This window comes from Cardiocondyla obscurior, linkage group LG20 (assembly GCF_019399895.1).
Source record: "Cardiocondyla obscurior isolate alpha-2009 linkage group LG20, Cobs3.1, whole genome shotgun sequence".
NCBI lineage: Eukaryota > Metazoa > Arthropoda > Insecta > Hymenoptera > Formicidae > Cardiocondyla > Cardiocondyla obscurior.
The window spans coordinates 1,054,719-1,070,791 of record NC_091883.1 but is presented as its reverse complement, the minus strand read 5'-3'; the positions used below and the strand labels follow the sequence as shown (position 1 = coordinate 1,070,791).

The 16,073-nt window shown below is 44.6% G+C and overlaps 1 protein-coding gene across 1 annotated transcript; it reads right to left on the bottom strand.

The window, feature by feature from the left end:
* Positions 1-338: 338 nt before the first annotated feature.
* Positions 339-3,842, bottom strand: Ato (atonal). Its single transcript, XM_070670240.1, has one exon. It carries the CDS (start codon positions 1,618-1,620, stop codon positions 763-765), a length of 858 nt encoding a protein of 285 aa, XP_070526341.1. The 5' UTR covers positions 1,621-3,842; the 3' UTR covers positions 339-762.
* Between the last annotated feature and the right edge of the window lie 12,231 nt (positions 3,843-16,073).

Here is a 16,073-nt window from a genome sequence, read left to right as displayed (position 1 = left end):
TAAAAAACTATTAAATCTGCAATTAAAATAATTTCAGGTATTATATACGCAAATATTTGAAGGCTGAGATTCCTAATACTAGAATAATTGTTTTGGAATGGATTTATTTTGTAAAAATATTACGCATTTTCAGTCTCGCAAAAAAGAAAAAAAAAACTACAGCTAAACGCTTTGTTAAAAATAAATTATAGTATACACAGTCGGCAGGTGGTATAATACAGCACCTAAAATTAATTAATCTAAATGATTATAATACAGAAATTTACAGATTTATTTACACGCTTAACGTTAACACTCTGTATGAGATCTTTTATCTGTCGTTATCACATTTTTCAGTATTTATGCAATTTCTATGAATAAAAAATAATTTCGTAAGCTAGAACATTTTTTTAAACAACGAAGCTCGCTGTAAGTATCAAAGATTATTCCCAAGCGTGTTTCAAAGGCGGTAAGAACTAATCGAAGTAATCTCTCGTTCAATTTATCAGCTACATGTACAACTTAAAGGCACGTATGCGATAACATTAGCTGTATACAATATTGTTTTCTCAAATCATTATATTACAGAGTCGATCTACTACTTCCTATTCCTCTGCTTAAGCATCTTCCGCGTATCGCTCACCCTCGCAATTAATTCAGCTGCGCAACAAATATCATAAGGAAAGAACTCGCGAATTAAATATTCGTTTCGGTCGGTTTCTCTTTGCCGGCGTTAGAAAGCTAATTCCGGTATCGAACAGCGCACTCGCGTTTTTCTCCTCTTCACTGCAGCAAATCGTAAAGCGCGGTGATGTAAGATTGAGCCATCTGCAGAGTCTCGTATTTCGATAACTGTCTGTCGTTGCCCAGAGACGGCAGGTAGGCTCGCAGTCTGTCAAACGCCTTGTTTAGATTTTGCATCCGTCTTCTTTCGCGCGCGTTTGCGGCCAGCCGGCGTTTCCGTACGATAGTCGAGTTAACGTACTTGCCTCTTCTGCGAGGATCGCGGGCCCCGGAAGTGACGTGCGCGTTTTCCGGATGGTCCCCGCCACCGTCGCTGACGTCGTCCGGATCTTCCTCGCTGTCGCCGTCCAGCGTTCTGTCGGACAGGCCGCTGCTGGAGTTGCTGATAACGCTGCCGTGGCAGGACCGCGCTTTGTCGGGATCAAGAGTGACTATCTCTTCGGCGTCCTCGCGTTCGCCGTCCAGATGGATCATTTCTTCGGCCACGAAATGATCCATCGTGTCAACGTGCAGCCGCTTGCTCGTGATACCTGCCAGGGTGAGCGATCCTCTTTTCGTCGTCGCGTTTCTCTTATCTTTCACGGTCGAGCCTAGCAGCCGATATGTCGGGGCGCTATTAATCGTTTCCGGTTCCGACGAGATTGACAATGTAGTGGCGGGACTAACGGAGCGCAAACTAGCGGTAGGACTGGGGGTGTGCCAGCCGTCGCTACAGTTACTGCTATCGTAGACGAGACTTTGCGGCACAGCGAGGGTGCTCACGGGCGGGAGACCGACCGTCTTACTCGTCGTCTTCGCGTAACTCGGCAAATCCAGGTACGCGCAGGCTGATACGAGCGGCTCGTCCTCGCGCGGCGGGAACATGTATCCATAGCGGAACATCTCCTGCAGTTCCATAGCAGAATCTGCGCGATGGAACAAATCACGCGCGTGCGACCGCTTCGCTTGAAGAGCAAAGACCCGTCGCTCTTTTTTCCTCGTTCAAAAAAATCCCTTTCACTGTTTCGCACTTTGCTGAATGACGAACGGATGGAGAACGAAGACGCTGTCTCTTTTTTTGCTCCGCGGCCTACTCCTCCTATCGAAGTCGCAACCAAAACGAAATAATGTGTCGAAGAGCACGATACTAAGACTGCGATATTAAAATAGCAGAGATGACTCTCGCGTTGGTCAAGTCAAGCCACGGGGTGGTTCTGAAGCCGGGTGGACTACCGCTGGGATATTTATGCGTTCGCGGAGCAAGGCACCCTCTCGTAGCACGTGCCGGGCCTCCAATCGTGGTCGAGCCCGGTTCCCCACTTTGCGGTGGTACCGGGGCCTCAAGACTGGGGTACGCAAGCGGGGGCCGCAACAGGTGGCCCGGCGCCTCCGTTGTACACGTATACGATCTCCTCGCACATGGAGCCGCGTAGCCATTAAACTCATAGCGCACAAAAAGATGTAAGCAGAGGAACTTGAGTAGCGAGCGAATGAATCGCGGTCAAGCGTTCTCGAAATTAAACCAAGCTAGATTAGTCGGATCGACTTCCCTAAGTCGTACGATGTAGCTCTTCGTGAGCTTCCTTCGACGCAGAAGCGGACATCGTGAAACGAAATAACGACGACAACCATATTTCTCGTAATAATGCCGATGTTAGGGCACTCTTTCGTTTCACGGTCGATATATTCTTGCGTTACTTCAAGCGCGACACCGGAAAATCACCCTTAACACGTGCGCGAAGAAAAATATGCACCTTGCTGTCAGATATAACGGAAGTTGGCAAGTTATAGAGATCAAGTAATTAGATCGCGTTATGAATTTTATATAATTGTCGTCACTAATCGTAATAATTTTATACCGATCTACAATTAATTTATTAATTTAATTAATTAATAGTAATAAATGAATATATACACACAGTCGATCTCTCAATGCGGTTTTAAAGCCTGAAGAAAGAAGCGCTATACGAACCGGGGTCGCTCGCTTTCCCGGGATAAAAACGGATCGCGTCTGCACAAAAGGGTGCAAATACTTTAGGGGCGTAAGGTCCAGTTACATCTTTACTCGCTCAATTAGCGAAAACAGGTAGGATAAGGTTTGCGGCGACCGCGACACGGTGGTCCGTAGCAACCCGATCTCTGTCATTCCCCATTCCGAGCGCGCAGCCGTTTTGGATTTCGGAGATCGCCTCACAGCCGCCCGAAAATTCTTCCTAAGTAGTCGGGGCGATAATCCTCTACTTAAAAACCTTCCGTATCTTTTCGGCAAGGACAAAATGCGAATGCACGCGACTTCGCGGCTTGACGCGCATTCTCGCGTGCTCCGGAAAGTTTTTTAAAAAGATAGAAAAAAAAATAAAAACGTAGACGAAAAGGAAAATTTTTGAAAGCAAAATATTAAAAGTTTTAAAAAGTTAAAAAGAACTTTGAGATATCACGATACTCTAGGCTCTTCTTAAAACAATTGTTTTTTTTTCTTTCTTTTTTTTTTTTTTTTCTTACAGCTCATTACGTATAGATATCGGCCCCAGGTGGTGCGAGATTTTTCTTGCATCGTCCCCCTTCGATTTCCAATATCCCGTGCGAGATATTCTCGCTTTTTTTCCGTTCATCAGGCGCAATTTAAAAATTGATCGCTTTCATCTATTATCATCTCGTTCCACGGATGGAATTGTGGCGGAACCAATAATTAGGACGGCGAAGCGTAAGTCTGGCCCTACCTGCCTCTCTGCCCTTGCCCTAATCCACCTATACATATATATATACTTCCACCTTTTACCTTTGTATCTACCTGCCTCGTGACGTCGAAGTTACGCGCTCAACCCACTCATCTCGCTGCGAGTCTGAGCTCCTCGGCTTGCCAGAACTCGCCGGTACAATCGGAACCGACGAGATAACGCATTTATCAAAAAACCGCTTTCCCAAAGAACCGAAATTACACGGCTCATAATTTGATTTTCTCACAACAAACGCAAGCTGAAAATGCCAAAACCATAAGACCCCACGAAAGATACTTTCAAACAGGATGAACCATGAAAGTAAATATAATAAACAATTCTTAAGGATCGTTGGCGTAATTTTTTTTTTTTTTTATAAAAATACGGAAAGAGTCAGAAAATTTTATTTGATAAGTAAAACGTTGGGGGAGGAGGGAGATGTTAAGAGCCGCAGTATCTGAGATGAGAAGTCGTTACAGATACGACGAGGAAGAAAGAAGCGGAGATGAAGAATTGCGAGACAAACCAACGCGGCGCAGGGTGGATCCGCTATCGGGATACGCCCTGGGCGTGAGTTGAGTAATTAAATACAAAGTGAACTCATTTGTGGAGCTCGGTGGCAAATAACATGTTACCCGGCAACTAGCGGAAATTTATGAGAGCACCGTATGACGGCGAACCCTTCGCTGGCCCTCCACGAAGAATTCTCATTCCGTGTCAGCCCCGCACCCCGCAAGGGCTGGTCCGATGAATATGCAATCGCAGATAGAGACGTGTGCTTTCGCGGATTAGACAAAATATTTCGAGGCTGGGATTCTTATATTTTTAGGGTCGTCATTTATTCCACCCCGATCTTTGAGATGACCGCCGCGGTCGACACTAACCTTTCCCTCCCCCTCGCCAGAACCACGTTTCATTAATAATTCATTGAATCTAGCATACTGATAGATATGTTGTCCATTAGATCGAAAGCGAGCAATTAACCCAAAATCATTATTGCTGCCTTCCGAGAAAAAATTGCCGTCTTTCCTAACTTGCAACTCACTCACTAACTCATCCACAAATTTCCGAATTTAGAAAATTCCATAAAATAAAAAAAAAAGAAATTCCACAAGAGATTATTACATTCGGTACATTATTTTAAATAAACTCCTCGCGCTAATATTAATTTATTTTGTATCCGACGATCGTTTTTATTATTTTGATAGATACTTATTTAATTATTAATAATATTAATACACGAATTAGAATTATACAAAAAGATTCTTTTAATAAAGATAAAAAATATAAAATGGCCCAACATACACGCAATAATTTGTCGCCAGCATCTTTAGTTCTTTAGTTTTTTTTCTTTAATTATCGGGTGAACTACGTCTACTGATGGGTGGCAGAATAATTCTCGGTCTCGTTCTCGTGCCTACAGCTAGCCAGACAGACTATCGCGGAGGCTTGTTAGGAGAGTGCGTGCCGCGCTGATTCTGGGAATACAATTACCACATTATACGGTTCCGCTTTTCAGATTCCTCATTTTGTCTCTCCTTACGGGAGAGCGCTACTACTATGCCCACCGCCGTTCGTTTCGTTATGCTGCTGCTTAGTGATTTCTAAGCATGACGTGCGTTCCTCTATTCTGCCGGACGCGTGAAACATTTCTCAAACGAGACCCCCTTGCCGTAACGAAGGCTCGAAACGAGACGAGCGGTGATTTCTTCGTCTCGGGAACGCCAATCGATCTAATTCTACGTCTCTAAGGGTCGTCCGGCACGGTCGCTCGTGGAATCGGCCATTGACGGCTTCGTAATTTCATTCAGCTTCATATCGTAGCTCGTTTAAAAATTACAAATATTAATTTAATTTATTGTATTATCAAATAAATAAAAATTAAATGATATTAAAATATTAATAAGATCTGCTTTTTCGTTCCTCTCTATTTTATTTTATTTTTTTTTATCGCCAGCAAAGAAGACTACGATCCTCGATAGCAGAACGCGCGTTCGTCGAAGTCATAAAGCCGATTCCACGAGCGATCGGGTATTCCATAGCTGACGACAGCTAGTCAGCTAGCTTACGCTTTCAGTGGTCAACCGCGGCGTGGAAGCGTAAACGACGCCACCGTCACGAGGGTGGGTCCGCTTCTCGTTTGCGACTTTATGCCCTTCCCTGAAATTTCGGGGGTCAATTAGCGATTACGTTCGACGAAATGGCATATCGGGGCGCGCGCAAATAACTAGGCGGCGTGCCTCGGCCGCGGCGCGATCAGACGCACCAAAAACCACCGGGAAATCGTTCCCAGGGTAAAATGAAGTTATTGTCGATAATCGTTCGTCGTATCCGGAAGAACGTAGATTCGAGATCCTCATCTCGGTGGTCGCCGCTTTTTCGGCCGTCCAATGCGAAGACGTTTAAAAATGCGCGGTCCATCGTTTCCAACAATGTTCATCTCGTCGCGACGTGATATACAACCCGGCTGTCATGGCTCGCCGTAAAATTTTTGCGATTTAAAAAAATTTATCAACGCAATACAAATCTAGTAATTTTCTAAGCAATATTTTTATAAATATAAAAATGTTACAAACTGAATCAGATTAATTCGTGCATTATTAAATGTCAATGATAAAGAGATGATGGATTACAAAATGATTTGTAAATAATTACCGTTAAACTTAAGCATAGAACACATTTTATATGTAATCACATCACGTAAATGTTTGCGATAATAAGAGTTATAATAATCATATATTAGATGCGTTTGATTAAAGGAAACTCCAGCCCGCCGACGGAGACGATGGAGAAAACAAAGGGCGCAATAAAGGAAAATGTATACCTTCCTACAAATGATATAAAAGCCAAGGAGAGAGAAGCGGAGTCACTTGCAATCACCAACCGACCACCCTCGTGTTTTTCAACATTTACGAAATGTGCGCGCCGGCTTCGTTAATCGGGTGTAATATATGTATTGTAATATGGTAACGATCGGCGTCGGGCCAGCCCGCCGCAGGAAGGTAGTCGTAATTAACTTAAGCCTAATAGAGCGTTTAGTAAAAGCTGCTTTGGGGTAGGTCCGTCGCATTAGCATAAATCATAGAGGCAAATTCTTAGCCCCGTAGGCAAGCGCTAGTTTATCATAGTTTAAAAATGAACGGGTTACCTGCCCGCTAGACGTCGCGGGTAATTATGACGGTGGATGATCTCTCGGCTGCCCGACGAATTTTCCGCCGCGTCGGATTTTTTCTAACGTTGTATATCGACGTCCAAAGTTAAGCCTATCCAATCGCGCAGGGTATTATTAAAATGCAAATTTTAATAATAAATAAAAATATTTGAAATGTCTACGATAAGATTTAAAAAGTGTCTATAATAAAGATAAATTCAGCTCTCGAAAAAAGTTAGTGCCTGGAATATACGCCGGGATAAATTTCGGATCGCAAATGGTACTCGGCGTAATAGAAATGTAATAGCGCGGTAATGAGGTGCGTCAAAAGTATAGCCATACGGTCCGTGCCTTTAGCGATTCCTGGACATCGTATAACAAGCGAAAAAAAGAAGAAGCGTTACCCATCTTATGTATGCGCGATTTCGATTGTGAGAACGCGAGGCCTGGGTGCCGCGGAGGGAGACAGGTCGTCGACAACAGGATGCGCCACTGCTTAATATTCAAATATAAAAATTGAATATATAGTTACCGTTGATTGTTCTGCCGAGCCTGTATGCCAAGTTTAATGCGCTAGTCGACTTGTGTGGTCTCGCATACAAAGATATATTATAGTTCATCCCCGGATCAACTTTGCATCGAGACTCCGCAACAAACGATACGTTTTATCATCGGGTGCAATTACTTTGAGCAAAATTAATATATTAGTTACTCGAAATATAAAAAAAAAAAACTTGAAGATAACCAGCTCTTTCGAGACAAAAGAAAAAAAGACTAGGATCTGTCGATGGAGCCGCTTGAAAGCAGGCAATAGCGTTGGAAGAATTTTCCGCCCTTAGCCGCGTTAACACCCGAAAACCAGTGCGCGATCCCAGGATCTCTAACAGCTATAAAAACCATAAAAATGCCCAATTCTTTAGATTAACGGTGCTATCGAGCGAAACGCCCTGGTTTCCAGACTTTGAGAAAGTTTCGACCAATTCAAACCGGGTTGCGATCCTGTTGTGGGCGGGATACCTTTCCCACGAAATCCTTTCTTTCAACGTCAGATGAAGTGTGGGCGCAGCAAAAATTACGTGCGCGTGTAAATTAATTATTTTTTTAATTTTCCCTTATAAGAAAAGTGCCTTGCAGTAACGTTAACGAAAAATTGGAAGATGAATATTAATATCTGACAGGTAATCTCTTTAAAAATCGCCTTGAAAAATAAATTATCGTAGAATGATGTTCTCAGTCGTGAAAAGATAATCTTACACGCGATTGCGGCCGGGAAAAGAGAAATAAAGAAAGATACAGTAGTTACTCGCTGATGATCGGTTATTCATCGATATCGGGGTGAGCCACCAATACCGCGACAATCTCGTTCGCGTGAAGACGATCCCTTTGTAGCAACGGGCAAAATCGCGGCGCGATTTACACGTCTCTGCCCGAATCACGCCGCGCGCGTGAAAAATCTCCCGTAAATATTTCTCTCGCCCGGTACAATGCCAATAACGTTCCTGATTAGCGTCAATGACGGGATAAATGGCTAAACGGTTTAACCTGTCGGTCGGCCGCGTTGCACAATGACGGCCGCAGGCGCGGCACCGATTTTTTCGACGAACCAACCGACGCATATTCCGGTCGCCATAGAAATGCTAACGCAGCTTAGAACTATCAAAAGGGCCGCTTTTCTGCCACAATGATCCGGCATCGTTCGATGTTGCGGCCATTGTATATATATGTGCCTCGCGTGCCATTCGATTTTTGCTTTCTCGCGCGCTGGACTCGAGAATGTTACAAAATTAGCAACGCGAAACTTGATTCCCGAAGAGATTCGGACTGTCGCGCGGTGTGCAGACGAAGGGAAGGATAAGTATATTCCACGGCATACGATTCTACCTATGTGTGAATCTACCGATTGCCTAAGGTCATCGGCGAAGACGCGAAGATACATTTATACGCGCAGACCTAAAACGAAGAAGAAGACGGAACGGTTGAGAAACCACGCTCGAATTTTTTTTTCTTTTTTTTTTTTAACGAGAATCCATGAAAAGAGAAAGAAATTCAATTAACGTTTAATACTTGTACTAATTTTTAACAAATCTATGCATTTATAAATGTAATTTCTTTCCCTGGACGTTTTAATTAAAAAAATTCGCGCTTGCATTGATGACTTGGAGAAGAAATCGATCTCGATCAAATTTACGGCTTTCAGGAAGAGGCTGGATGAACAGAACGGAGGAATGCAACAAAAAGGCACGAGAATATAAAGTAGAGTACGGCTGAGATTGAGCAAGAACACAATGTTGATCGATCGTTCAAACATGTTTCTTGGCACGCTCTTCGCCGCGAGTAATGCAATTTTAGTGATTCTTCGGCACTTTCAAATTCGTCTACAGGCGTGTGATGTGTAACACGTGTGAGACAAACATAATCTCGTCTCGTAATTATCCCGACGCCGCGGTACCGTGACTGACTTCTAACAACCAAGACGATTGTTCGAATCAAATTATCGCCCGAGGTCGGCACGCACGCGAAAATCTATAATCAATAATCTACCGCTGAGATCAGATGCGTCTGCACGAAGATCGCCGTCGTTTCTGCACGAATCGGAGCCAGGTCCCTACCTCATAGATAAGTATGTATATACATGCATTCGTTGCGCGATTTCCATAATTGGGAAATGATCACCGCCGCAGTTTAGCGAGACGCAAGGACGCGGCGGTCCCTGCCGAAAGCATTAAGCATGTTTAGCATTTCATAAATAAATCAGATTAGGACGAAAGACACGAGTGGCGTATGCGAGCGTTGAGAAAACCTAATCGCGTTGGAAATTTAATGTCATAATTTTTACGTTCGTTTTTATCTTTTAAACGAGTATACGAAAGCGGATCGATCAAGAGCACAAATTTCAGATGCAATTCAAAATGTTTTTGCATTATTTGCACAATTCAATAATCAAATATATAAAATATTATTTGTTCGACAGACATGTAAATCAAATTGTTGAGTTTTTAAGAGAGCGAAAAGCGGCGTATTAAATGATACTTCCCGCTTCTATATTTCACGATTGTGTAATACTCGTTGAATTCAAGCTCGGAGAATTTTAAAAATTGAACAACACTTCAGAGATGAGCGGATAAACTAAATATCGAAACGTAGAAACGCATAATCGGGCATGTGTGCGTCTCGTCGCTTGGAGAAAGCACGGCGTTCGCCAGGAGGGAATGTGAAAGAGACGGACGAGCATAACGAGTGAATTTTTGTGTCTTTAAGCACGAAGGGACTTCGCTTCGCGTGTTCGTTAAGCGTGACGATGCCGGCGGCGGCGGTGGTGCGAACCGTGGCGGCGGTGATGGTGGTGGTGGCGATGGCAGTCAAGGGAACGATCGGAAGCAACTTAAGGGCGGGGAATCGAAATCGAGGACTAGCAGCACGCGCCAGCCACACGCCTCGAGTCTTCCCGGGCCTCCTCTCCTTCGACCTGGGCCCGCGTACACCTGGGACAGTTGGCAAGCGGAAGACAAGAGGGCCCCGGGATCGTCTACTAGAACGAACCTCTTCTCTTCAAGGAATCGACGACGACGCGCGATACCGAACTCGTTACTACCTCCCGAAACCGACTTTTCTTTAAGTACTCCCGAGCCTTTCAATTTCCACCTTCGCTAAAGCCCTGCGACCTGGTTCACCACCCCCTGGGTGACCATTTCGTCGATCGGAACGGCAGTAGTTGACATTTTAATTTAATTTTTATTTTATTTTAATTTTTTAATTATTTTTAAATTTAATTTAAAACATTATAATTTAATTTTAATTTAAACATTCAAAGTTTTCGAAATTAAGAATGTAATACGTCACAAAAAACGCATTGAAACAAAACCTAATTTCTAAGAGTCATGTGTAAAATAAAAATTCCACCAATTTGCCTCGTAACGATTGAGAGGATCGCTCGCTGTAAGTCAGAGAGCGCGCTAACACGGCCGCGGAGGCCGTGAATGAGTGATGTAACCGTCCTCCGGTTTTACAAGTGCGTCGAGATAATCTCCGGGGAACGGATCCATACGTCACGCGCGCGTCGGCACATATGTAAAAATGCCTAATAGCGGAAACGGAGACGCGCCAAAGTTTGGAAGTTACCTGATTTCTTTTGGACGGTAGTTTGGCGGCCGCGGGTAGATTAAACCCTCGAAAGAGGGAAGCGGGTGCGGAGAGCCTGCTGCTCGCCGTATGCTCTCCATATGGTCCTGTCGAGGGAGGACGACAGGGCCAACCCGTGCAGGATCGCGCACGCCTCGTCCTCTCACCCTCTCTTTTATACATCTATATATACACATGTATAATACGCCAGCCTTTACCTTAATTCTCGCTACCCTCGGAGACGATATATTCACCAGTGCTTTGAAGAAATCGTGCCGAATCATGACGCCGGAAATCATCTCGCGACGACAGTCGGTGCCGGGACGAAGGGGATGCGCTTCTTTTTATTCCGACGCCCCTTCCCATACGATTAAAAGTCAGAATGATTTTCGCAGCTGACTGATCGATTAACGTCTCGATAGCGCGATACCGTCGCGAAGAAGCGTCCGGCTTCCGCTGGCATGAAAAGTCCGCGTCGAGAACTCGTTTAACGTATTCGCGACTCGCGAGAATTAAGGCTCTCGAGATCGCGTCGAGTTTCTCTCGTGAGGGTGAAAAGACGTGGACGTCCGGTTTCACGTCTCGCGACGTCAAGTTTTACGATGCCCTCGCCTTCAACACGATCAACAGCACCGGCGTTCTCGCAGTATTATCTGAAATTGGACGGACGGACGGGTCGTGAGATTTATGAGAGCAGCCCAATTTCGGACGGCGGCCCCGAGATCTGCGCGCGGGATAAACGCGCGAATTAACGATTTTGTAAACCGGTAAAACCAACAAACGCCTCACGAGTGATCTCGATGGCGCCGCCGCTTTGCCCGATACCTCCGGATGTGGGCGGCGACGACGGTTTTCGATAGCCCGACCGGACGTTTTATCGCGCGGTCCTCGTGAGAACTCGTTCAAATCTTCGTAAAGCTCATGTCTGCGTTACTTAAATACCGACGACTTGTGCATTATTGTTGATATCAGTTAAATAAAAAAAAATGTGCAGAAATCTAGATATCGAATATTAAATCCCGGAACATTTTTCAAGATTGAGGAAGATTTTTCGGCGAGCAACACGATAACTCCTCATCATTTTGCCGTCTAGAGTTTCCCGAAGCGACAAATAGCTCAAGATCTGGATCGCCGAGTATCCTGGAGAACGAAAACAGCAAGGCTCCCGAGGCGGCAGAATTTCTCGTTTGGGAGACAAATACCGGCTGATCCGATCCGCGATAAAGTCCGCGCGTTGAAATAGGTGCGAAGAGAGACCCCGAGACCCTTCCGCCGAAGATCGTGTCGCCTACACGCCGTTCTTCGATCTTTTCGTCTCATCTCTTTTCGATCCCGCACTTCCCCTTTCTCCCTCCCTCTCTCGCACCCGGGTTTTCGCCAGTATCGAAGGGTACGATCAGATTACAATATTTTTCCGCAGTAACTCGAAAATTTGAAAAGGCGGAAAGAGAAATTTACAAGGATAGCACTTTCTTCACTTCGGGTATCTGGCAAAGTTTCCTCGATCTCCTCGAAATGCATAGTTAATGAGTGGACGATATACGCGCCTAAAAGATCCGAAGACAGCGGGTTCTGTCTAGCCGGTTGTCCGTCATTAAGAATCGCTGGTCGCGAAAAGAAAGGTTCCGGTGAAATACGATTAGTAGATAATACTTTACAGATTACGCGTCGTTGTCTTCGAAACGCGCGCTTAGATCAAACTGATTGTACAAAAGACGGTTAGGTTTCATGAAGAATTCCCTAAATTCTAATTTTCCGAATTATCAAAAAATAATTTCACATTAGTATAATATTAAAAAAAAAAAAAAAAGATATTAACGAGACATTTAATTAAATCCATACATGTGCAATTTTAATTTTTCTTTATGCTACGTTTTCTCTGTTTTTTTTTCCCCCGAATAAAAAATAGAAATTAAACTTTTATAAATTTAGTAATTTGTGTAAAGAACTAAATTATCACTGAAAACTCGGTCGTCGAGCAAACGACGAGAAAGGAAGTGATCCTGAGATCAATAATAAGGAGATTGTCTAGAGATAATGACAACGACGCATCACGTCGCTCCTACTTAGCGATCAGAACGATGATCGGTGACGCCACTGATTTTTCTATGTACGGACAACCGCTTACAAGTGTCGAACATTCCTGATGGGACATCGGACACCGCGAGATCGTGTCGTACCTCTCGTTTGGTCGTGTCACTCCGAATAGCCCGGGTGGTCCAGACGGGCTTGTTTCGGGTCCTATCCATACACGATCTTGGCCCGATCGAAGGTTACCGACGCTTATTAAATGGAGTGCGTAGAAGCGGGACGACGGTGAAATCAACCGCGCGTAACGACGAGAAATTAAACACTCGTACGGCTCCGCAGCATCAATGCCCGGCATGTCGCGCCGCGCTATTAGAATTTCACCGGCTGCGTTCAGCAAAAAAATAAAGCTACGACCGTTGTAAAAATCGTGAATCTGATTGACGTGTGCTCTTAATTTTAATCAAATCTATACGAGCAATTTTTGAAATTATTTTGATTCACCTATTATAAAATAATCTCTTTGCCACTTGAGATCAATTTCGACTGTTACTTAATCGCGTACTTGCGTCGCTCGCTGAAATAGATTCGGTTAATTACTTATTTACGGCTAAGAGATAACGGTGCGAAAGCCCGTTAGCGTTAATAGTGGAAATATATCTTCGGATGAATGCCAGTTCGTTGTCTTGTCGGACAGAACGAGCGGCAGCATCTGTGCCGACTCTTTCTGACGATCCGAACACGAACGACAGGTGCCTAAAGACTTTTATCGCGCCTCTCGCGTTATGGCTTCGTACGGTTTCGCCTGTCTCTATATTCGCACTCTTTACTCGACTCGTGCGCACACGAGTCTCGCTCTTTATGATCGTATTAAAACAACTTGGTCTCTTTACCAGGTAGTCTGAGAAGGAAGTTTGTCTTCGCAGTGATCGACGACGGAAACGCGTCTTCTAAAAGAGGAAGATATTCCGCCGACAGAAAGTTTTGTCAGCTGGATTCCTAACAGTATTACCTAAACTATCTTAGCTGTCCTATAAATTTATTTCTACTTGTTCACGTCTAATTTAAGTAATCAGGCGATCCGCGCCGGAGACATAAGCTAACGATTTGTCAGCTCCCGTTTAAGAAAAGCTCGCCGCGACCTAAAAGAGATATTCTTTAACCCGTAATAGTACCGCTGTATTCATTTCGCGGTTTAGTGTTTCAAAGCCGCGGCTTTCTTACGCGATCAAACGCGCACGCATCGAGCCATCAAGGCAGAATATATTGAGGAAGAGGCGGTTCGCTTATTACAGACGAGCCCGGCTCTTTCTCTCTCTACAGGCCACAAATCAAATAACACTTTACCAATGCCCAGAACACCTCGGCGGAAATAAAAGAGCGGCTAAGCTTTCGCGTAAATGACACGTGCATTTTGAGCGCGGACGAAGCTTTTACGAGACGCGCTTGCAAAACGTCTCCGCCCTTTCTATACCCAGAAAGTGTTCCTCTTTTTTTTTTTTTTTTTTTTTTTTATTTTAGGATAATCCGTCGTAACTTGCGTAATGAGATCAGAACTATGGTGCACGATGATAATTACGTTACGGTTTATATTTTTTAAAACGCGAATCGCAGAAACCGACGCGCGCTCCTGAAAATTGCGTGATAAATGAGCCGAAGTCTCCTCTCCGGGCCTACGAAATCATCCTACCAAGCCGTTATCCCGGCAACGTGAAGACGCGCGCGAATTATACGCGGAGGAAGGAGGGATAAGCTGCGAGGGAGAAAATTATCCCGTCAAGATATAAGGCGAGACGACGCGTCTCACGCACCGACGTCCGCCCACACCGCGCATCTCGTTAAAGAGATCCCCCCCGTTAAAAGGGACCCCGCGATAAGCGGGGGTGACCCTGTCAGCGTTTTACCACCTTTAGCATCTTTACATTGTAATCCGGTAATTGCCGACCAGGAGGAGGTTGTCATAACGTTAACCAGGCCGGACGAGATCTTGCCTAACGAGATCTCGTTTCTCACCTCATCGCGAGATGCCCAAAACCCTGAAACCCCGAAAAGCCGCGAGAGTTGTCGTGCCGGTCAACACCCCGTCGGTCCTCCCCCGCCTGTCAGTCAAGCTCGCACCTCTTTCGCGGCAAAAAACGTAATCGCGCCGGCTCGACGTTAATTGCCCGACTCTCGTTTGCACGGTCACGCGGCCAGTTATCAGTCGGCGGCCTCAACAGAATGCATATCACGCTTACGAGACTTGCTATTTGTTCTCCAAATCCTTTGGCCGCGTTTGGAAAGTTATAACACTTTGAATGGCACGTTCATTCTCCGCCGTTTCGTAGACAATTAAAACTTGAAGAAAATAAAGAGCAAGATTGTGTATTTTCATTTTTCTTTTTTTTTGTAATGCATTATCCTCGATCAATCGTACTTCTCGGCGAGATTTCCACGTGTTCCGGAGAGAGAGAATTTTTTATAGGATACGCGCCGCGTTTTGTTCCTGTTTATCTAGCGAATAAATTTGCAGGGTCATTTATTATCGTAGAATAACGAACATGTTATCGATAATGAAAATTGTACGCGGCATCTGCACAGGTAACGGTATGCGACAATATTACACGGGGAATACATTTCGAGTTTCTCGCGGCTAGTCGCCGCGATAGCGCCGTCGGATTAAAAGCGGGTCACGTGCCCATTTATCGCTTCAACGAAAACCGGGCACACGCGCGCGAAACGCAGCACGTGCATCGTGGTAACGCAGCTGCACGCGGACGCGCAGCATCGCGGTCCACTTCATTTTCCCGAGCAACCGTTACCCTATTCATCTTATTATGATAAGTGCTTAAGAAAGAGAAAGGACGCCGCGTGCATCGTGTTATTTCAGTTTAATATGCGCGGATCGTGCCCGCGCTTATTTTAGAGCGAGCTGCCTGTGGAAGTGAGCATCGCTCCCTTTCTTCCGCCTATTTATCGCAAAATTGTAACGTTCTAAATTGTGTATTTCTCTTGTAAAATTAATTAAATACAACCACCCGCATCAATATATTTAAGAATAAATAACGCACTTTAATGATAATCGCACTTGACGTATAGCGAACAAGGTGCATTTTACCGTATCTGCCAAAAAAAAAAAAAAAAAAAAAAAAAAAAAAAAAAAACAAAAACGTAGTCATTATTATTCTACTCGTCGTGTCTGCACGAGCTCGGTACATTCGATCGAACGCCGATGTAGCCCTAAATTCGCCGCTCGGGACCCATCAGTGTCCGAAAAACAAACAGTTCCTCCCCCTTCGTTATTTTATGTACTCGCTCGAGCTCGATAATCAAATAACGTCGATTCGATCGAGCGCAGGACCCACATAATTAAAGAG